This window comes from Vidua macroura, chromosome 1 (genome assembly GCF_024509145.1).
Source record: "Vidua macroura isolate BioBank_ID:100142 chromosome 1, ASM2450914v1, whole genome shotgun sequence".
In the NCBI taxonomy this organism is placed as follows: Eukaryota; Metazoa; Chordata; class Aves; order Passeriformes; family Viduidae; genus Vidua; species Vidua macroura.
Window position 1 is genome coordinate 30897370 of NC_071571.1, and position 22945 is coordinate 30920314.

Sequence of the window (22945 nt, forward strand, 5' to 3'; positions counted from 1 at the left end):
CCAAACCCTAAACAAAAATGAATCCACAACTCCAAGCATTCTTGCCTTTTTCCAAGAACTTTTACAAGAAGAAAATTAATTTTCACCAAGAAAACTGGTGAAAGAACCAGCAACTCCTAAACCTTGTGACAGTACTAGTTTCAATCCTCTGTTTTGCATCACCATTCACAGACACTGAGCATGCTTGCATTTCAATTTTATAAAGACTAAGCAAGTTCAATATTTTATACTATTAAATCTTTGAAAAAGCTGAAGCTCTGTGATTACACTGGCTTCCTACACAAAAAAAAAAAAAAAAACATGGGTGGCATTTATCATCTAAACCCACTTCTGTAGCCATATGATGCTCCACTCACTAGAAAAAATAAACATCTGGTATACAAAGTGAAACTGCCCTATAGGCTAATGTCAGACTACAGAAATTACAGAAAATTTATTTGAGACCACTAGGATATTTAAACATCCTGCAAAACCACATTAATTTCACAAGTACTACTTGGAAAATGAAATTTTCATGTGATGTCTTGAGTTTTTTTTTCTGACAGCCTGGCTTGCAGGAGGGGAGGATGATCTCTCCCTGCTGGAGAAAACTACCAACAGTGTCCCATACATTGGCTACAGCAGGTTGAAAGGAACAGACATCCATCTCAAATACCACTAAACAGCCCAGGGCACAAAGCCCCTACAGAAACCAGCACAGGCTGTTTCTTTTGGGATCTATGTTTCTAGGAAGCTAGAATTTTTCTAGCTGGCCTGTTTCAATCTGATCAGTAACAGCAGAGCAGCCTTTGCTTTAGACAGAAATGGACCAAATACAAGGTTACAAGTAAAATAAACTAAAATCCAGACCTCACAGTAGCTTTTTAGTGCTTTGATTTTCCTAGTTAGGAACCTGAAGGCACCTGCCATGGGTTAGCTCAGAGAATTCAGCCTATTCAGGAACACCTTCCAAATACCAGCCCTGAAGAAAAACTTTTTCTGGTCTCACCTTCGTAAGTTTACTGCCCTTGCTCCATTTGTACCACAATGTGGGAGGAAGAATTCACAGCCCTTCATAAGGTCACTGACTTTGATGAACAAAGCATTCCCTTACCCATCTCACCTCCTTGGCATCAAGTCTTGAGTTTTACACCTTTAACTAGCTCCTACACCTCAATATAATAAGGTTCAAAAGGTGTGTTTTCTTATGTGAAATACTGCAGAACCTTATATGCAAAATTCCATCGTTCAGTTTTTCCTAACCAAATTTGTTATTTTGTGTTGTATTTTATTTTTTTTCTACAGAGCATGCACATTATATTTACAGTGCAGTTGAAAGTCTGTTTAGGTTAATCAGCTCATTCCTACCATTGCACATATATCCTTGCCATCACTGCTAGTGGTTCCTTGATTAAAGTATACAAGTGTCATGATGTCCTAAATATCATAAACATCCTTTTAACATTTAGCTTACAAATAGCAAGTCAAGCACACACCTTGATGTGCACTTTTGTGCATGACACCAAGTAACTTTGCTTAAGGCATTTTTCCTTGCCTGTAATGAGACAGGAGACTCCTGTTATTTGTTTTATCTCTATCCTACAGACACATGTAATCCTGATTGTGCAATTTATTGAATGTGTTTTTCAGCCTCCCTTTTATGGCAATTATTCATCTATATTTCAGGTCACTGATGATGACAAGCAGATATTTGCAGAACACAAGATTCTCCAACAAAGTGTTGTCTAATACAGAAGGGGAAAGAAAAGCATGAAGTATATAAACTGATACTCAAATTAAATATATTCTGCTTCCAAAACCTCATGTAAACTTTAATTTGGAAACTATTCTTGGAGGTGCATGGTTCAAATGTTGGCCAGCATGAAGTTAAGTTTAGGTCAACTCCTCCCAGGGTTGTATTTGTATAGGTTCCTTCATCTGTAAAAAATAGAAATATGTTTTGCTCAAAACTTGAATCACTATGATCTAAACACCTTCTATAATGTGGTGTTTTTCTGTTAGCTATTATACAGCTATGTCACATCCACCAGAAGTGAAAAGTATCACACAGAAGGTCATAAATGAGAACATAAGAAGATATTTGTCTAAGATGGTGCAAGTTCTAATATTCAGAACTTCAGGAGATTTTAGTCCACAAAAGAAAAAATGATGTTATGCCCCAACAGTCTTGATAAATGTAACTAAACCGTTGGCTCTGCTGTGAAAACTGGTTCAGATCATTTTATTTTACAGTGCAGATTCATCTCAAATTTCTGATTTTAGCAATATTTTTAAATGGTAAGTCAATGTCTATCATCATCATTCAGTATGTTGAATCACTAGCATCCACACAAGTAATTTAATTTTAGAGTTCTTTAGAGATCAGCATTTTAAAAAACCTGAGATTTAACTCATAATCCATAAGTGAACCTCCTGCCTACAGGGAAACAGAGTGAGCTTTTTCTGTACTTTCTCCATATTAGGAGAGACGTGATTTGCCACCTAGGAAACATTTAGGTTTTTCAGCCTCATAGGCCTATCTGTGGCAAGACACAGCTTTTGGCACCACCATAGAAATCTGGAAAATCCTATGGTTATGATAATTTCAGAATCGCTAAATTAGATTTATTGATAGATTTCAAAGCAAAAAAAAAAAAAAAAAAAAACAAGAAAACCATCATCTTTCCTCTTCTTATGAAGAATCAAGGCCATAGAATTTTACCTAGCTTTTATTGTGGACAAATTGTGTGATTGTAAAACTTTTTATTGAACTGTAAATGTTAAAAAAAAAATCCAATTCTGAGCCTGAGAGCTTGTGTTTATATTGTGTTGGGGCTCAAATCAGGGTTTTCTTTTACTTTTTCATTGATATTCTGGTAGAACTAGCTGGAATAGCATCCCTCTGCTAATCTTTGTACAAATACATAAAAACAGAGCCTCATACCAACAAACTGATTGTTTAATGCACAAGATAAGGAAGAGTAGGGATGGGGGAAAATGGATAAACAAGTTTACATATCATAAAATCATAGAATAGTTTGTGTTGGAAGATTACCTTTGAAGGCAACCTTTGAAGGTTAAGTAGTCTAAACTCCAAACCAAGATGGGAAGACTAAACTACAAAGAAACTGATAACCATATTCCAGTGTCTTCCACTCCTACTGTAAGAATTGTGTAAACAAGTGCTAACTCCTTAAAAATCCATCTCCAAATAGCTTGTCCCAGACCACTCAGAAAATCAGTGAATGGGAACAGGTCTTGAAAAGTGCCATCGGAAGAGAACTGTCACTAAGACCAAAGGGATGAAAATAATTGCATAAATATCACAAGAGTCCTTCTCTCAAGTGCCTACACCCTGAAAAGGCAATTAACTGGAGCAAGGCAAGTGTTCATAACAGCTCATGGCAGCCTTTGACACTGCTATGTTTGCCTTCCCTTTCCAGCTGTGAACAGAAATCAGATACAAGTAAACTGTAACTATGCTGTAACATGCAGCAGAAAAATACCGATATAGATGCACACACCTTACAGTGTTTCTCTCCCCCATGTCTTCATTTATCTGGTAAAACAATTTAATAGTAGCCAAACTTAGAAGTCTGATACTATTTGTTATTGAAAAATATTTGCAGTGGTGGAAAATGCAACTTCCATCAAGTTCAGACTTTCAAAATATTGTCCTTCTGTTTCTGCTACCATTTTTTGCATGAGATGAGGAAAAGTCTAAGAAAGTTCCTCCTTATCTGGGGAGCATGTGAGTAGTGCACACAATAGTTTATATTTTGTGACTACAGTACAATCATTACTGGTTAAAATACACCAGGGAATTCCAAGGTGCAAAGGGCTCTCCTACACGTTTTCCTGATTAGTAGCCCTTTTCTGCTCTGACATATTAGTGTCCCGTGCTCAATGCAAGTGAGAAGAAGAGAAGAGAAGAGAAGAGAAGAGAAGAGAAGAGAAGAGAAGAGAAGAGAAGAGAAGAGAAGAGAAGAGAAGAAAAGAAAAGAAAAGAAAAGAAAAGAAAAGAAAAGAAAAGAAAAGAAAAGAAAAGAAAAGAAAAGAAAAGAAAAGAAAAGAAAAGAAAAGAAAAGAAAAGAAAAGAAAAGAAAAGAAAAGAAAAGAAAAGAAAAGAACAGTTCCTAAGCAGAACAATCTGTCATTACTCATGTTTGAGACACTATAATTTCACACAGAGCAACAGGTAACAATTAGTGCTACAGGAATTAGGGCAGTCCTATGAATAAATCTATATTTCTTGTCTCTCTGCAGTGCCCCACCCCTCCCACCTTTACAGAGATCCTGCTAAAGCTAGTGGATCAGAATGAACCCAAGAAGGTTATCATCACATCACAGCCCTTTTCTTCAGGGCTCAGAGGTCTTGTGTGAGATCATGTATGAATATAAACCAACCACTTCAAAGTCTCATAAGTTGTCCCTCCCCCAGGCTATTTCAGACAATGTAATTTCCTTTTAATTAAGCAGCTTAGTGCATGTAGAAAAACAGTTTATTCTCAATGTAAATACATATCCAAACTGTGGTCCCATTTAGGATCACAGGACAGAAATGAGGCTTTAGGATTTGCTATAGATGGGTCACAAGCTTTGCATTGACTCATGAAACTTTTGGAATTCTTTACAGACGTAGGTTCAGGTGAGAGCTTGAACAACTCCTTGTCAAGTTGCTACATGAATGTTTTGTGATACAGCTTATTCAGCAGGGGAAAGGAGCTGCTTCCTTTGGCATGATCACAGGATGACTGGCACAATGGACAAGCAAGGCTGTTAGCAGTTATTAGTAGGTAAAGATGAAACCTGAAATAATATCATTATATCTAACTAGAGGTCAATACAGATTAAAGTGTAAACTAATATGATTTAGAATAATTTTAATCAATTTAAATACTTGTGAACCCCCATTTAATGAAGGGAAATATTATATGCCTCTATAGAGAGAGAGAGAGAGAGATTAAAGAATTAGTTCAGAGCAAGCCTGGAATAGAAGAAGGGTCAAGTCTCCCAAGTCTTCAAAGTGTTAGAAAAGAAATGAGATCATGTGGCATTGTGCTTGAGGCTAAGCCTGGTCTTGGGGATGCCATCTGACTGGTGGCTGACTGTCTGGCTGCTCCAGAAAACAGCAGTCCTGCACTTCCTTTGCATCAACACTGGTGCTTATCTGGTCTCACCCGGAGCTGGTCCAGGCACAATGACTCAGTGTCCTCCTATGCTGGCCTGCAGGGAGCAATGGCTGGGTATGGGAAAGGGGACTACCTCATTCTGCAGCACTCAGCCATTACTGAGCTTATATGGAGTTCAAGGAGTTACCCAAAGTAAAGTGGCAGCTTTCCATCTCACAGGTGTGCAGCAAAGAAGAACACAAAGACTTGTAAGTACTTTGAGTCTCCAGTGAAGGCAGACTTTCTCTAATAATTCAAAGAGGATTTTTCCCCATTGAGAGAGCTGAAGAAAATGGCAACATAGTCTACTCTTTACATTTTGGACTCAAATAATTGTCATCTAAAGTCTTTTGTAAATACATATCCCAAACATAAGTCCTCAATTATTCTCTTCTGGGCTGTGGGATTCCAGAGTATTTCAGCCTCCAGAGTCACTCACACAGCAAGGGAGAGGCAGCATATAATATAGTTTTCAGCTAAATAGTCAGCCATCTTCTCCTTGATCAGGCTGACTTACAAGCTGAAGTTCAGGTGCACAAGAAAAGGACTCCTACTCTTACAGTAAATAATCAATATATGCCTTCTATAAAATTTCATGTACCTCCAAACCTAAAAACTTTTGGTCATTACCAAAAAGACACTAAACCAGAGCCCAAAACCTCCCTTGCCACAAGCTACACAATTGTTTCAGTTTTCTGATGCTTTCAGTGTTTCAAAGCCCTGATTTAGTTTCACCACTGCTCCTTGGTAGGGATGTACTGCAGTGACCCCACATATTGAAGTACACAATAGGCTCTTTGAGGAAATTCTGGAGGGTGGAAAGGGAAAGTCAGTGGAGAGTCTTTGACTGTGTTTGCTCACAAATCTAAATTGCTGAGATTATTAACACTAGAGCAGACTATGAAAAACTATGGGAAAGACTAACAAATCAGACAGCATGAGATTAGGTTTGCTGTCGATAAGAAAAGGTGGTCTCAAAGGAACAATTTGAAATTACTCATAAACATTGATTTCTAATCTAGTTGAAATTTCTTCACCTTTACTCTGGAATTCAGTTTCTGAAAAAAAACCACCTATTGCCTCTTGAAATTGCAAACTTGAAGGCGATGAACTGAAAATAATTCCAGAAAGATGGCAAGAGATGAGAAGAAAAGGTTTCCATAGAATTTAAAAAGATCTCAGGTAAAATTTGATTAAACATTTGGGGATAGCAGCAGTATATGGGACACAAGGAAAGGGATGGTATTCAAGTAGCTTTTTTTATTTTTCCAAATCATGTTTTATTTTCCATTGTGGGATCTGTGAGGTAAATTACAATTCTATGCAGTAGGAAAAGTGATAGAAGAGCCTATAGTTCCAGATAAAGCTATGCTTATTGTTTTACAAATTTTCTTACAAGTATGCACCATGTTTCTGGTGTAGAAATATGATGAACTACAGCTGCCACTACTTCAGAGCTCCGCTCTTCAGACAGGAGGACATCTCTAGAGATCATCAGATTAGGTTGACTAATTGGCTGTTCTGTCCAAAAAAACCCAGTCTTTTGACTTTTACAGCAGTGTGATTTATATTTCTGCACTGTATGTTTTTGGTGTTTGTTCCACATATTTTGTATCCATATTTCAAGGATGGACTTCCCTGCATGGACTTGTGCCAAAGTTTACAGTAGCATGAAGACATGTAGTTTCTCCATGATCTTGAGTTCATCTATTTTGAAAAATAGAGAGGAATGGCATCCAAATTCAGAGATAGTGAGAATCAAAGGATTTGTTGGTTTTTTTTTTTTTCCTTGGATGTCATTCATAGAAATCTCTCACAGGTAGCCCACCAAATACAAATATTCCAGGGCCAAAAGGGGGAAATCACTATGATACAGAGTTGCAAAAACATTAAATAACAAAGAAGTGTGCAATTGAACCCAATTAGCCATAATAACAGGAGAAAGACGAGGAAGCAAGACAGCACAAGAACTTAAACCAAATATTTAAATGTTAAATAAACCTTCTATTACAACATATTGTGGCAAGTCCGAAGAACAAAAAATAGTTGAAGGGAGTACAACACAAGTATTTTGGGGAACAGCTGCGGGAGCTGGGGTTGTTTAGGCTGGTGAAAAGGAGGTTCAAGGGGGACGTTATTGCTCTCTACAACTACCTGAAAAGGAGACTGTAGTGAGGTGGGGGGTCAGTCTCTTTTCCCAGCTAATAAGCAATTAGGCAAAAGGAAAGGGCCTCAAGTTGTGCCAGGGAAGATTTAGATTGGATATTATGAAAAAATTCTTCACCAAAAGGGTTGTCAAGCCTTGGAACAGGCTGTTCAGAGAAGTGGTGGAGTCACCATCCCTGGAGGTATTTAAAAGATGTATAGGTGTGGCTGTCAGGGACATGGTTTAGTGGCAGACGTGGCAGTGCTGGTGTAATGGTTGGACTTTATGTTCTTAGGGGTCTTTTCCAACCTAAGCAATTCTTTGATTCTATGACTCTATGTAATTAGCCTGTTGAACACACTCCCACAGGATATTGTTGTAGTAGTGAATACAAACGTCGGTATTCCTGGCTTTTAATGTACTCAAGGCAAACACCACACTCTGGATTCTAACACGTCAATAACCAGCTTGAACTTGTGCTGTTAATCCCATTGTGTATGTCCCACCCAACACAGACACTCTGCAACTGTTTTCAGAGTATAAATTCAGCGTCAGAGCCTTTTATATTAACTACTGTCAAATACATGATTTTGAGCCAGGAAAGTGGTGCCAGTGTGGCAATTTGTGCCTCCCAAGATCTATCCAGCAGCAATAATTCCTTCACTTCTCCTCTCCCTATATCAGTTACTCAGGAGGACATCTATTTCCCTTTCATAATAATGCTAGTCAAAATCTATTCCCAAGCTGTTAAAATTTTGATCTTTCTTCTTAAAAAAATACCTCCATATGAAAAAAGGAGGTATTAGCTGAGTGGTAATAACAGGTAGGAAAAGAAGAACTGTTTCTTTTTTTGTCTTTCAATTAAATCTTTCTATTTTTAAACAGACCAGCCAGTTCTGCTTGTTATTTTTTAGCCATAAAGGGAGTTGGTTCAAGGTATGTCAGCATGATAGGTCTTGCCTCCATTTAGGCTGGAGATATTACTTTTCAAGGATTCTTTTAAAAGATAATGAAAATTTTAGTGTCCAGAAGTATATGTGCTCTTTAAATTCTCTTTCTCTGACTTCTAATGGCTGCCTTGTTCTCAGGGAGGATTGTTAGGGGGTGTTCACCATTCTGATCTCCAACTCAAAAGAGGGAGGCCAACCCAACAGCTGCATGCATGGACTGTTTTAGTTCATATAGTGCTTCAATAAAACCAAACCAAACAATCAACCAAAAAAAAAAAAAAAAAAAAAAAACAAACCCCACAGAGGTGCATGCGTGCACACACACCCCAATCTACAGCAGCTCATTTCACAGAAGTAAAAAGACAGAGAAGGCGAGCTTAAAACTGATTCAAAATTTTAGGAGAGTCACCACTACTTCTGTTCTCAGCAAAGGCAATCACCAGCACTTAGCAAGTGACTTCCTCCACACATCCCAAATCACCCTGGGGTACGATATCATGCAATTCAAAATGTACATAAATTCTGCACCTTCTCCAGTAGCACCTGGAACTAGCAATGGCCAAAAGATAGTATTGGACTGATGCAATAGTACTAGGCAAAAAACGACTCTGATATTTCAGATCCTCCAATGTATTTTAAATGTAACTAGCAAAAGCTACTTGAAAGAAAAAAAAGCAAACTCACCATTCTGGAAACTAAGATCTTTTCCCTAGATCCAAATTATGTTTTTGTTCAAGACATCTGTACTGTTGAAGGAGCACTTATTCCTGCTCTGGCTTTGAAACACTCCAGCGTGCTCAGGGTTCAGGTGGTGCTGGAGCACACCTGGTGAGCCTCCCTCTTTGGAGTGCTGAGCAATGCCTGCTGGAATGTGCAGTCTAGCCAGAACCTGGCACTGCTGGTTCAAACAGACAGGCGTGAACCATGGGACTACATTACCCATAATTGCCTTGAGCTGGTTTATGATTACACCTGAAACCAGGGGAGGTGGCTGGAAGTTTCACCTTAGGGGGGAGAGAGATAAGCAGAGGAGAAGGAGGAAGCATGTGCCCCTTGTGTGCCACTGGAACAGACTGAGGATTTTCTACTTTCACATGCCATGCTGCAGATACACTGAATTGCTGGGAGGGTTTCAAAGAGTGGCCTTCTGATTAAGGTCAAGTTAGAAATAATTAGATTTACTGGCACTGAATACTGTGACTGAAATTGCTTGAACCTGTATGACCGGTTTAGGCATCTCTGTGCATGTGAGAGAATCAGACAACTGGATATAAGGAAGCAAGTGAAGGAGGGGTGGCAGTGGCCTAACATATATCTACAGAGGAGGGAATACAGAAACATTTGGCAGGGTGGCGAGGAAAATGTTCCTTTTTAGCCCCATGTCTTTTAGGAAATAGTAAATTTTCCCATATGTTATATTACAGGTGTTTTTTTCAGTGACTTAAGAATTTCATAGAATAAAGTTTAGAAGGACAAAGGTTACAGGAACAGACAGATAAGAAAAACGTGCCAGGAAGGTCACAGGGACTCGGAGAAGGGATGATTTGCCTGTCCTGTTTTTATTTGCTACCTGTGGGTTTATGACTCTTAGGACTCACAGCAGAAACCCCCCTTTCATGGAAAGAGATTTCACAGGCTTCCTAAACCTGCATTCAAAAAGTTGAAGTATAAGTCAGATAGGATTAAAAAAAATTGAGAAAGGCAGAATCCTGGCTGTTTATGAATAGCGTTAATTGCTGGGAGATTTCCAACAAATAAGCAACCTGCCAAAATAAGTGGTTATGTTTGATCTGACAGCAAAGTGAGGTGAAACTCAGCAAGCAGTTTCATCCTGAAAAAAAATGAAGTTGAAATGGCCAACTATTTCAACCAAATGTTCAATCCATTACAGCACCATTCAGAGAACTGAACACTTTCTCTCCCACCCAATCCAGCAAACAGCCTTTCCCACCTCACCATATGTGACAAAGACGAAGAAAGAGATGCCCCATCTCCAAATTATTTAAGCAACAAGATAGATTTTTGAGAGAGCTTTATCCTGCTTTCAGAAGCAGGATGTTAGAGTAATATAGCATGGTTATTCCCTCCGTGCTAAAACTGCCTGTTACAGAAAAATTAGGTGATTTCTGCTACCACTGCTTCTCTAAAGGCATAGTTTGGAAAATCAAGATCTGGAAATAGAAAATGTAGGACCGATAAGCCCTGTCAGACACCAGGAAGAGAAGGGAAAAATTTCCAGTGACATTTACTGGTTTACCCAGAGATCAAGCATTTAATTTTTGTTATATGTTTCATTTCCTGGGTTTTTTGGGTTTTCTTGAGGTAGGTGATGTCTTTCATGTGTGTCTAATACTAATGACAATAACAACCCAAACCAGTTGAAACTCACTGTCATACTAATATAATCCAATAATAAATTAAGATTTTGGTGACCTAAACTCTAAATTTCAATCCTTTTTCTGTTATGTCATACTACTCTTTAAAATTTCTGTTTAGGTAAGGTACCTTCCCTAGGCTTCATTTCTCTGAAAGGAACATTACCTCAGAAAAGAAATGTTGGTTAAAAGTAGAAGTATTTTCAGAGCCAGATGTTTTTACTAATCCATTCTTCTGAATAAAGAATAATTTAAAAAATATTAGTGGTATTTTACCTTAAACAGAAAGGCTTTAAGTTTAGGCTGATGATTTTTAACATCCCTTTTTGTAGGGATTAATAAAAATTCAATTAAAATAGTATCCCTCCCAGCTGTTTCTCAGGTAGAAAATGAGTTTAGAACCCACAAAGCTGCAGTTGGGACCCTGGTGACTCACATAAAACATCTACAAGATTTGAGTTGATCCCTGGGTCTCATAAAGCTATAGAATCATAAAATTATTTGGGCTGGACACCTTGCACTAGATCAGGTTGCTCAAAGTCCCATCCAACCATTCCTTGAACACTTCCAGGGATGGGGCATCCACAACGTCTCTGGGTAACTTCTTCCAGTACCTCATCACCCTCTCAGTATGTCATTTCTTCCTAATAGCTAATCTAAACTTATTGTCTTTCAATCTAAAGCCTTTTTCTCTAATCCTGTCCCTACATGTTTCTTTTAAAAGTCCCTCTTCAGCTTTCTTGTAGCATCCCTTTAGGCACTGGAAAACTCCTAACTACAAAAGAGCCCAAATATTAACCTAGTCTATCTGGGTTTTCCCTGCAAGGGTGACCATCTATTAGTTCCCACATATTTAGTAAAGTCTGCCACATGCATCTTGTTGCATAATAAAATATACCTTGAAGGTATCTAAGCCAGATATTTAAAAGACAGCACTGCAATAGTCTGCTACCACTCCAGAAACAGTTCTGACTGGTCAGCTTTCATTTCCAGATTCCTCAGAAACCCAGACACTGCAACAGCTTTTTTTTGAACATCATTTGATGAGACACTGCAGTTTTCTGCAGTTTGACTCATTTTCAGAGCAAAGTCTTCCAGAAAGAGATTTAGGTTCCTAGGCCTTAGGAATGCTAATAATATGTGGACAGTTAATAAGAGCTTCCATGGGTTTAATTAACTGCACTGGTTGTACATGCATGCTGTACACACAGACAAAACCAATAGCAGATGCTGACAGGCTCAGCTGGCAATGTTTTGGGGTTTTTTGTGGTTTTTTTTTGTTTGTTTGTTTTTGGGTTTTTTTTGTTGTTTTTTTGGGGTTTTTTGTTTGTTTTTTGTTTGTTTGTTTGTTTGCTAAGTTTTACCCACTTCTCAGATATATTTCTGTCATTGAAATTCGTGGAATTTAGGGAGAAATCTCCTGGAACAGAAGAGGAAAGAATGAGGATAATTCCGAGATGGGAAGTCTGGAAGCTGGGAGGACATGTATATGGTAAGCCCTGGATGAAATCCAGACATGGTGGGTCAGTCCATCTGAGCCCAGAAAAAGTGCAGCAATAGCAGTAGAGCTGGTCTCCAGCAGCTGCCAACTCCAGGGCAAAAGCAACACCACAGAACACTAACCTCACTTTGGAGGTGGGTGAATGCCACCAAACCACATCCTTTAGCTTTTGTAATCTTACTGGTAATGGTAGCAGTGTTTGGGAGCATAAAAAATTACATGCTGGCTTGAAGTAACATAACATTCATGGGAAGTGACAACCATGTCTTTGCTTCTTGCCTGATTACAGCACACTTTCCCCTTCACTGACTTTGTATTTAAATTACTGCATATTTTGATGGATAAGCCTAGCGATGACTGTAAGGTCAAAGGGCACACTTAGGTTCTGTGTGTAAACATATTTTATTTGCTTGCAGCAGATGGAATAGCTGAGGCAGAACGTAGCATATGCTCTTGGACCTGCATCTGTTTGCTGCAGTTCTTATCCAAAGAATGGGAAACACCAAGCCCTCACTTTACATTGTGTTTCATTCTCATCCCATTGGTTTCAGTTGTTCCTAAAGTTCATAAGAAGAAAAATAGAAACTCCTTGCCCATCAAAACATAGAAGAGGGTCACCATTAACTGTAGGCTACATGACAGTTACCTCTATAATTATTTCCAACACAAATTAGCTGTGGTCACTGCACTATGATTTATGATTGCATCTGGGAGAGGAGAAAAAGGTTCAGTGTCAGGACATTCTGGATAGAAAGAATCCACTCAGACATGGTCAAATATATGATTCTTCCCCTGCCCCTTCCCACAAATGGTAGAAAAACTTCCCTGGCAGAAAACATCCAGGCCAAATATATTTACACATGAGGTAGCAACTTGGACATTCCTCCCAATAAAATAACAATTAATAACCAAGAGAAGCGTGGGGGTGAAAACTGGTCTTCTGACAGGACTATGCTAGAAAATGTTTAATAACATAGTAATGCTGGCAAAAGCAGTTCTGGCTGTTTTTACTGATTCCAGGCCTCTGAGTATATTCCATACCAACAAAAGCACTCCTGCTAGTTCTGTATCACATTAGGGCTCTTGCCAGTATCAAACACTGCCAAAAATCACATTCTTAAGAGATATGACTTACACTAACACACGTATCTAAAACAAAGCAGGCTTTACAAACTCTAATGAATACTCCACCCAGGCAGGCAAACACACTTTTCCTGATAAATAGTGAACCAAAGGAATCAGAAAGATTTTACCTGGTTTCTGAAGGGCAGGATACAGTTTTGGGCAATGTTAAACATCAAAAAAAAAACCCAGCTCTCAAAGTATGTTGCATCCCCAGCAGGCTGTCTCTCAGACTTTAGTCAAGGTGAATATTTGGTTTAAAAAATCTGTGACACCACATTTTAATGAATACACAGAACATGTGGCAAGAGTACCATAGTACGGGAAGCTACAGCCAAAGCACAAGTGAGTACTGAAACTGCTGAAGGCAGCAGCAGACCAAACTGAAATAACACTGCCCAGCAATGGATTTTGTAAGGAAGATGCTATATTGAGCAGCAAAATCCATATCTGTACTTACTAGATCTGCTTGCACTCTGAAAAAAAAAAAAAAAAAATTTCTCCATGGAAATCTGCACGAAGAACTGAAATGTGGGTTTGTTTTTTGCAAGGAGTTTGGGTTTTGTTTGTTGGTATTTGGTTTGGTAGGTTTTTTTGGAGGGGGGATTTTGTTTGTTAGATTAGGTTATTTTTTTTAAAAAAGAGCTCCCAACTCTACAGAAAAAAAGAATTGTTCTGGCTTTCAACATATCAAGGAAACAACTTATATCAACTTATACCAACAGGTCAAGGAAAACCATTGTTTTCTTCTACTATTTATCTTAATGAAGGCATGAGTATATCCTGTCTTAATGCTGATGGAACATGAAATTTTATTAAAAAGAGAACATATTTTTTTAATAACAAAACCTTTAAAGAGGATCATTCAATCAATGATAAATTAGCTGGCAAACTGGACTGAAGAATATCACAGCAGGAACATTCCGGAATGGTGAACATATGGTTGCCAAAAGGGACTTGGAGGAAGAGCTCTGAAAGTGGTAGAGAAAGATCTCTTTCTCTATTGAAATAACAAGTGGGATGGAACTTGTGCCCTAGGGAAAGATTCACAAGATATCTTTTGTACCATGAAACATTTGTTTCCTCTCTGTAACTAAAGCTGTTTAGTTTGGTTGGTTGCTAGATTACTTTATGCAAAATGTGTTCATTAAACAAAGTATTTTTTGTTTATACCATTTTCATTCTGTCACTAGCAAACCTCTCTCCCATAGCCAAATCTGCAGCACTCTGCAGGGGAGGTTCACTTAGTCCATTCTTACAGAGAAAAGGTACAAAGAGACCTCAAAAGAAGGCAAACAAGCTTGGCTTGAGTTTATAATCCTACCACTTCGGTCAGCAAAACAAAGGCAAAGACCCCTATGACTCAACCAGCGTTTTGCAGAGACCAGTCTTCAAGTCCCTGAAGTAATGCCTCCAGATCCAAAGCAGAAGCAGCAGCAGAGTTCAGGGCCATATGGCACTTCCTCCTTGGGCAAAACAATAACATCTTTCAGATTGGGAAAATCCTTTTTCAGTCCTAGTTCCTCATTAAATCCCACTACACTTATATTACACGTCACCAAGGAAAATATTCCATGTGACAGTAAATAAAAATCTGCAGGCAAAAGAATGGGTCAGGGCCAAAAAGTTCATGTCTTAAACAGCAATGAGCAGTGATGAAAAAAAAATACTGTTCTATCTCAGATTTTCTTGTATTATTTTTCTAGAAATTATTAGCACGCTGTACTCAGCCACACTTGGGTAGAATATGGCTGATTACTAGAGAAGGAGAAAGTAAGATTTTTCTTGTTACTTTTAGCCTGATTTCCTCAGGAAACAGGGTCTACATGCTCTGCCATTTCTATCTAAGACTCTAACTGATCCTCACCAGTAGTTTGTGAATTCATGAGCCAGTTCAGCCTAATGCAGGCACAGAAATCTCATATTGGGTAGAATACTAGGTTTTATGAAAAGGTTCATCCAAGCAAAAAAGAAAGCTGAGGATATCCGTGGAGGAAAGGTTCCTCTATTATCAGACCTCAGAGACGCACAGAAAATTACAAATAAAAGAGGGACTGGTATCAAAGCAAAAAATCCAGAGAAGGTTTCCTTTTTTAACAGGAAAAAAAATCCAGTTCAAAACAGAAATTCAAAAGAAATTTGAATCCTAAAGCTGCTCTTCCTCATAGGAACACAGAGACACAAAGAGCCAGAATTTGATCTCATTGTAGATCCCAAGCAGCTCTGCTGAATTAAGTAGTAGGTGGCTTGCTTTGACCATGTACGTTGTCAACAAGGACCTGTTTTTCAGCAATGAGTATGTTAAGAACTTGAAAATCTGGCCATGGGTGCCTTGCTCTGGGAGTCAGGAGATACCAGACGCCCTTGAGAGACAAGCCTTTGTTTAGGTGCCTGTATGGAAAGCAGCCGCTTCTGAAAATCAGATTTATGACATCAGGGTAAGACCTGAAATATGCACTGTAGCACCATTAAAATCTTAAAACCGATTTTCCTTATGTTAGATAGGGGTTGAAAACTGATGTAAATAATAAGGGTTTCGTATTCTTTATGACATTTAAAGCTGAAACTAAGTATTTACTAGCTTGGGTTTCTCCTTTTTGCTTCAGCTTGATAAAAATGCAGATTTGGAAAGGCTCAAATGCATTAAATTGCTTGGGTTATACCTTCTTACCAACTTATTGATCTTACCAATTATTTGCTAAATATCTATCAATTGCATCATAATTATAATTTTTACCTGTAAATCAGCTATTCATCCCTTTAAAACAGATTTTAATCTCCACTAATATAGGAGCTAATAAGCCCTGAAAACTTAAAAACCACAAATTCATTGTTTTCTTCAATGTAAAGTGAGAGTTAGTTTTTGGGTTTTATTCCTCCATTTGAGAACCTTTCATCAGTTCAATAGAAAACATTTCTCCGAAGTTTAAGTATGCTTTAGCCTGTATTAATCATAAACCCAAATGCAATTGTTTTATGAAATGTGGTGTAAAGAGCAGATAAATAAGAAGTCAGCCAAGAAGTTGTGAGTGGAGCTAAAAGCTGATTTCTTGTCCCTTCTCACAATTACCTGGCCGCCTTAATTCAACAGCATGGTGCTGCTCACTGTGACATATCCTTGAAATGTGATCTGTTAGAATAAGCCAGATGACTGCATGTATCTGCAATGACTGGAACAATACTCTAAGGTTACAACATTTTTGACCTATCATATCCGGTACTTTATGTCTAATACCTTAAGTATTCATTAGTCAAATTTACTGTGTGATATGGTAGATATGGAAGTGTAAAGGTTACCTTTCCAATGTTGTGTACAACTAGAAATAGTAGTTAAGCTTTCAATAATGTTTGTAGTATAAAAAAAATTATCTTTACAACTATCATAGAATTGTATGAGATACCTGGATTGATCACGTTTTATTCATCAATTACTTACACGTCATTTTTGAAGATTAAAAAGGTACTGGGTTTGGTTGTATTTTCCTTAGATAATTTGATGCTATTTATTTTTATAGTGACTCTAATCAGTGAAGTTCTACTAGGCCTTTGTCACATATTTTTGATATAGGATTGTGCATCTGAGCTCTTAGGTTTTGTGCATTCATTTCCTGGAAAAAAAGCACTCTGTTTCTCACCATCAGGTACATCAAGCAAAAGAAAACTTTTTATAACAATGCAAAGGAAAAAAACCCACTGCTGATAAAGAAACAGTTCAGCTAGGTATTCACTCGAGTGCTTAATCAGGTTTTTGAGTCAGCAAAACATCAGCTAATCTTGTTGTTGATGCATATTTAACCATGTATTTTGGTGTTTTGTTCTTTAGGAGCAGTATTATCATACTTACATTGCATATGTATGTTTTTTTCTGAGCCAGAATTTTCAAAAACTGAACTGAAATTTTCAAAAAGCTCTACAAACACCCACCTGACCTGAAAAGGCTTATTCTATAACTGGAACTTTTCTCCTTTAACAAGGAATTTCTCATGCACTATGAGTACATCACAGTTACTCCTAGCTCAGTGACCCCACTCCTTTCAGAAAAGGCCTGGCTTGTCATGCTTGTAACTTAAAAGCAGGACCTGGCTTTAATTCCCAAGTGACGTCACAAGGCTAATCTAGAGCTCACGTAAATGCCCAGAAATGGTCTTTAATGTTGCCTACCAAAAGGGAAGATAATTTCTGGCTCCCTTAGGAGTAATAGGGCAGGAACCTAAGAGTATTCCAGGTGAAAAGTAACTCTGAGACCTGGCTAGTTCTGGGCAGAGCTGCTATTACCTCTGTGCCCATGGTACTTAAAAGAGAAACTCTTATTCAGTAATACCTCCAGTTGCCTCTGATTACCATAATGACTGTAATTAGTGCCTACACCACCAGAGCAGTGTGTGCTGGTCCAGCAGCCCTCCACCCACGGCTGGCAAGCCCAGCCATTTCCTGCAGCCCACGAGGTGGCGGCCACTGAGCATTCCCTGCCTGTACTGACATTTTTTGCACTGAGGCTGCTAATACGGGAGTAATGGTAATCCAAGAACACAATATTCTGACTTCATCTTCCAGTAACATCGTATTTCTCCTTGTTTCTCTTCTAAGGTTTTCAAAGGTTCTGACTAGAAATTATTTTCCAGCTTAGAGAAAGCCTTCAAGGTGCAATAAACAGTAGGATTTAAGTACAGCATATGCTGAGAATGCAGTTATAAAAAAAAAAAGTAATAATGCCAGATCTGCTAGCAGTCAGGGCAACTCTGCTGAAGTGAAGGGAATAATTCCAGTTTGCATTTTCTGAGGATCTGATCCCTACTGAAGCTGTTAAACATGGAATATCACTTCAGTACATGAGGTGCCTGTTAACTGAAAGACATGGAAATAGAAGCATATTTCATTTAGAGATCTTTATGGGACCTGTTCTGGAAGGCAGGTCTCTGCAAATCACTGAATATTTTGAGCACTGACTAGCTCAAGGGAGTGCTCACTCAAAAATCTTGCAAGGTTCGTTCCTCTTGCCTTCATTTTGAATGCAATGATTTCTTTTTGTTGACACCTACAGGAGCAGATAAGATCAAATAATTAACTGCTTTAAACTTCTTTAAATGACATGGGTGGTTTCAGTACACATTTTCCATCAAAATAATACAACCAATGCTTAACCTGGCATCTTCCAATGTCACACACAATTCTTTTTGGTTTTTAAATTCAGTGCAGTGAGGAAGCTGTGATTATTCAGAGGCAATGAAATTGTAGTTCCACTGATTGTGGTGTTAACAGCTGCAACTTTGAGGACTTCAGACAACTTTTGAGTTTTGATCAGCAATGGTGCTGCCTTGTGGCTGGAAGCTCAGGTAGGAACAGGGAATAAAAAGGGTTGTAAAACTACCTCAAAAATGATAAGAAAAAATTGCATTTCAGTAAATGCATGCACCAAATTAATCAGTCTAAGATAATTTGGAGTCACTGAATCACAGAGGATCTATGAGGATTCCCTTTGCATGCATTTCTTGCTGAAGGCAAACTTCAAAGACATACATAAATTGGACAGTGACGCTGCCATACTTCAGCAAAACATACAGGCTACAGTAATGCAGACGCAAAAACATGTAAGAAATGCTCATAAATACTTGCACATGTAAAACCCTATAGTTTTGCTTTTATATTACTAACTATTCATTCACTTGGTTAGTTTACTAGCGTTTTGGATTTAATTTCTAAATATAAAAATATTTTTTTGGAATAGGGGATCATTGTCTCACTTTATTAACAGTGGACAAGTTTAATCATAGAAAAATACTGTTCAAATATTAATCTTTTAAATATGAGGGGAAAGAACAGCTAACAAAACTGAAAAAAGGTTCAGAGACTAGTCTTCCTGACCAGTGTCTTGAAATGGATTCTTCAACAACATCTGCAAGCTGTAAGTGATAATTTTTTTCCCCTCATAAACATGTAAAATCATATACAAGTTCAGTCATGATTGTTAAATTGTGGATCAAAGACACAGTTCGTTATGTTGAAGAGAGTATTTCAATACGCCCACAACGAGCGTTCATTACCAGTGCCACCAGGCCCGTTGTTACTGCCTTTACTGCTTTTGAATACAGACACTGTAGCTGCTCAGTTGAACAAATATACATATTTCTGATATGACATTAACAATCTTGTTGTGAGCTCAGACCGTCTTGCAACAGGTACAAGCTGTCAAGCCTCACACACGGAGAGGTTGAGGCCTGTGTGTGAATCCAGGCTCCTGTTTCTTGGCAGCCTCGCCAAATCTCCTGCACTGACCGTGCATTGCCTTCACTCTGGTTCCTTTGCCAGAGTTTATTTGCTGACCAGCAAATAAAATGTAGAGCAAATGTAGAGCATTTAATTGCAGAATAGCAGAGCATGCTGGACTGCCTCCTGTGACATGACTTCTTCCAGGACTCATTTCTCTGGTCAAAAGAGTGCTGCATGATACCAGCCCCTTCAAATCAGGTCTCAATCTCACTTCCCCCTTTCCATTATCCAGAATCTTCCTCATGCACTGAATCGGACAAATCATGAAAGGAAAAACACTAATAAAATTATAAAATCTGCCAGTCAGAGCTGCCTTTAAAGACATTCATCCAAAGCATGCCTGCATGCATGTTTCTATTAAGTTTATATGAATGACCAGATCTTCTATAATTGGTGCTTTTTCTGTTCAAAGCTTGACCAACTGCTGGACATTGGGAAATGTATTTATGAGCCAAGGAAAAATGTCATAAAATATCTTGATGAATTCAAGTGTCTAGTTTTGTCAACACACTTTCCTCGGAACTTTCCTCTTCCTTGGAATCTCAGGCACTTTCAAAAATTCCTAACTTGACAACTTTTTGGTGGATTTGCCCTTGACAAATCATTCCTGCCAAAATGTCTGCGGCAGTTCAGAAATTACACCCTTTACAGATTTTTATCCTTGCTTCTTTGCCAAAGATTCTGTAGCTGGAGCTCTTCTAGTGTAACATATCAAGTGAGTGCTCCTCATTGAATACATAATCTGAAATTGTACTTTGAAAAACCTCCTACTGCAGGCTCATTCAGCCATTTGAATTACAAGGTGTTAAGCTTTGCTTGATATCTTACTTTTAGATTTCAGGAGTGGAGACAAATAAGATTTGTCTTCTTTTGCTGCCACTTGCATTGGAAAGATCTACCATCTTTGGAATTTTTCCACATAACTAAGTATGAAAGAAGGTGATTTTTAAAACTCACAACACTTTGCAATCAGTTCAAACAATCATTTTAAATTCTTTCTTTGCATATGTCCAAGTTTTCCTATTGCAACTTGTTCTACTCAGCTCAGAAATTAAAACCATTTCTCCTTCGCACATATGTTATGCTTTTGGGCAAATTCCTTATATCATCGTCATGACTTTTCTTTTTTTTTTTTTTTTTTTTAATTTGGCCTGCAAAATAACATCTTGTTTGTGTAATTTGAATTAAATTTTATAGTTTGCTAAACATCTACAGGGCTGTCACATAAAATAATAGTATTATTACTGACTGAAGCTATGCCAAATTCCAAGCATGGGCATTACAATGAGCAAACAGAGTATTTGCCATCTCCATTTTGCTTCCTATGTCACCAGGCCATCAGTAGTATTGGAATTCTTACAGAAGTTTCCATGGAAAATGTTGAGTCTCAGGGCTGAATAAAGTACTGGAATTTTATCACTACAACTTCTCTATACCAAGTAATGTTGAAGACTCTATATGAACTTGTTGTCACTATCCATTTGTGCTCCAATAAAGTCAGTTGCTTTTTATCGGGAAAGTTTGCTCTGTCATCTACCATAACTGTATCTTATTTACAGAAAACCATTGCAAGATCTTAAGATCCATGATTTCTGTTGTCCAATTTTGAGTAAGTGGAACTGTACATTTGTTTCTACCCTTTTCCAGTTGTTGTAAAGTACCAAGATCACATCAGCTTGCAAAAAGCAGTTGAAACAAGGTGTACTCATCTTCTAAGAGAGAGGCATGTCTTCAGGTTATTCAATACAGTGACCTTGTGGTGAAAATATTTGTCTTACAAGATTAACACCACTTCAAATTTTGCTACAAGTTGCCTTTATCATTCTTTCTCCACTGAAAACTGAAAATTTATCAAGTCTGTGGTATTCCTTGTGGTTGTTTGAAAAGTAAGAGCTTTGGTACCTCGAACTTTTTTTCTGATTAGGGAACCCTTGTCAAGTAAATGTATTTAATCAGAAGTTATTCTTAATTAAAATCTGCATGACCACAGAGATGGCACACGTGGTCACAGACTTTGAAATAAAAACTCTGAAGGTATTGAAATTACAGTGAGCAGAGCAAGGGTTTCTTTTCCCTGAGCTGCATGGAAGGAAAGGCTTTAGTGATCTCTGATGAAATGTTTCAGCCATCTTCCTGGGATCAAGTACTATTTTTATTTGTTTCAGGTGCTGATAAGTACAGGCCATTACTGCATCAAGAAAAAAAGGTTTACATTTGGTTAGAAATATAATTCTTTTTTTTTAATGAAAGCATTTAAAATACATTCAATTTTAAATATATTTCATTTTATCTTCAGGAAAAACTTATATTTTCTCATTATTTTGTTCAGTCTACTTATTACACTTCTAAAAATATATAGACCTCCTGATAAATGAAACTGTCTAGCTGAACTTGGATTTATTTGTTAACTGTTGTTTATAGGTACAGGGAAAGGGAAAGTCAGAAAGTTAGGCTTGTACTTGGGGGAAAAAAAGAAAAAAAACAGTTAAATACATTTACAGTAAACCTTTTTTCCTTAAAAAAAAAGTTCTTTGAACTTCATAAAAAATTCCTCTATTTAAAAATATTTGCAAGAGAAGTAAAGTAATTAAGCAGATATTTTGACTAAAAATGTTGACCTCTTCTTCTATTTAAGAATCATTCTAAAATCACAACAGTTTGGGGAAGTGATGCAGATTTTTCAGTGATAGCCTAACCTCACCACAAGATCCACTCTTAAGAAGTGCCTCATACAAAGTTCCCAAACAACATCAGCCAAACTTTCAATAAGTACCAGCCTGGCTGTAAATGTCACTTTAATTTATGTTGGATTTTTGAAAAGTAAAAAACCATGAAAAGAGCTATTAAAGAAAAAAAAGAAAAAAAAAAAAAAAAACAAAAAAAAAACAAAAAAAAACAAAGCCCTTTACTGTTTATTTACTTTTGGACATATCCTGCCATATGCTTCAGGTTCATTTTCCTGACGAGCAGCATTACCAGAAGTGAAATATGTCTTTGTAGCTCTAAACATAAGTGAAACATTAATGAATCAGAGAGATAAACGTGACATAAAAATGTGCTGCCAAATTATACTTTCAAAAGATTTTTTGTTTGTTTAACACTTTCTTAGATATAAAACATTATTTAATGTATTACAGGACTAAGAAAAAGATTTCCATTAAATAAACAGAAATGAAGTATCTTCATTCCATCACCAGGAACCAGTGGTTCTGTAAAGTAAAAAAGCCAGGTTGAAATAGAAAATCTGGTTACATCCATGAAGAATGAAAGGTGTATTTTTCTCCATGTCCCTTTCCTTCTCCTTCTGATTTTTTTTTGTGTCCTTTCTTCAGTCGATATCATGAAGACCAGCAGTAATCCACCTATAAAAAATAAAATCTTTACATTGTTCTATGAGTTCTGAAGTTAATAGAGGTTTGGATTTTCATTTTGCA

At 37.6% G+C, this 22945-nt stretch overlaps 1 protein-coding gene across 1 annotated transcript in view; it reads right to left on the reverse strand.

Moving 5' to 3' along the window:
• Positions 1 to 9008, reverse strand: part of MACC1 (MET transcriptional regulator MACC1) — a 34370-nt gene extending 25362 nt beyond the window's left edge. Inside the window, exon 1 of the mRNA XM_053999829.1 lies at positions 8931 to 9008. Coding sequence (XP_053855804.1) covers positions 8931 to 8933 — 3 coding nt within the window. The 5' untranslated portion in view covers positions 8934 to 9008. The remainder of the gene's footprint in view (positions 1 to 8930) is intronic.
• Positions 9009 to 22945: the final 13937 nt, after the last annotated feature.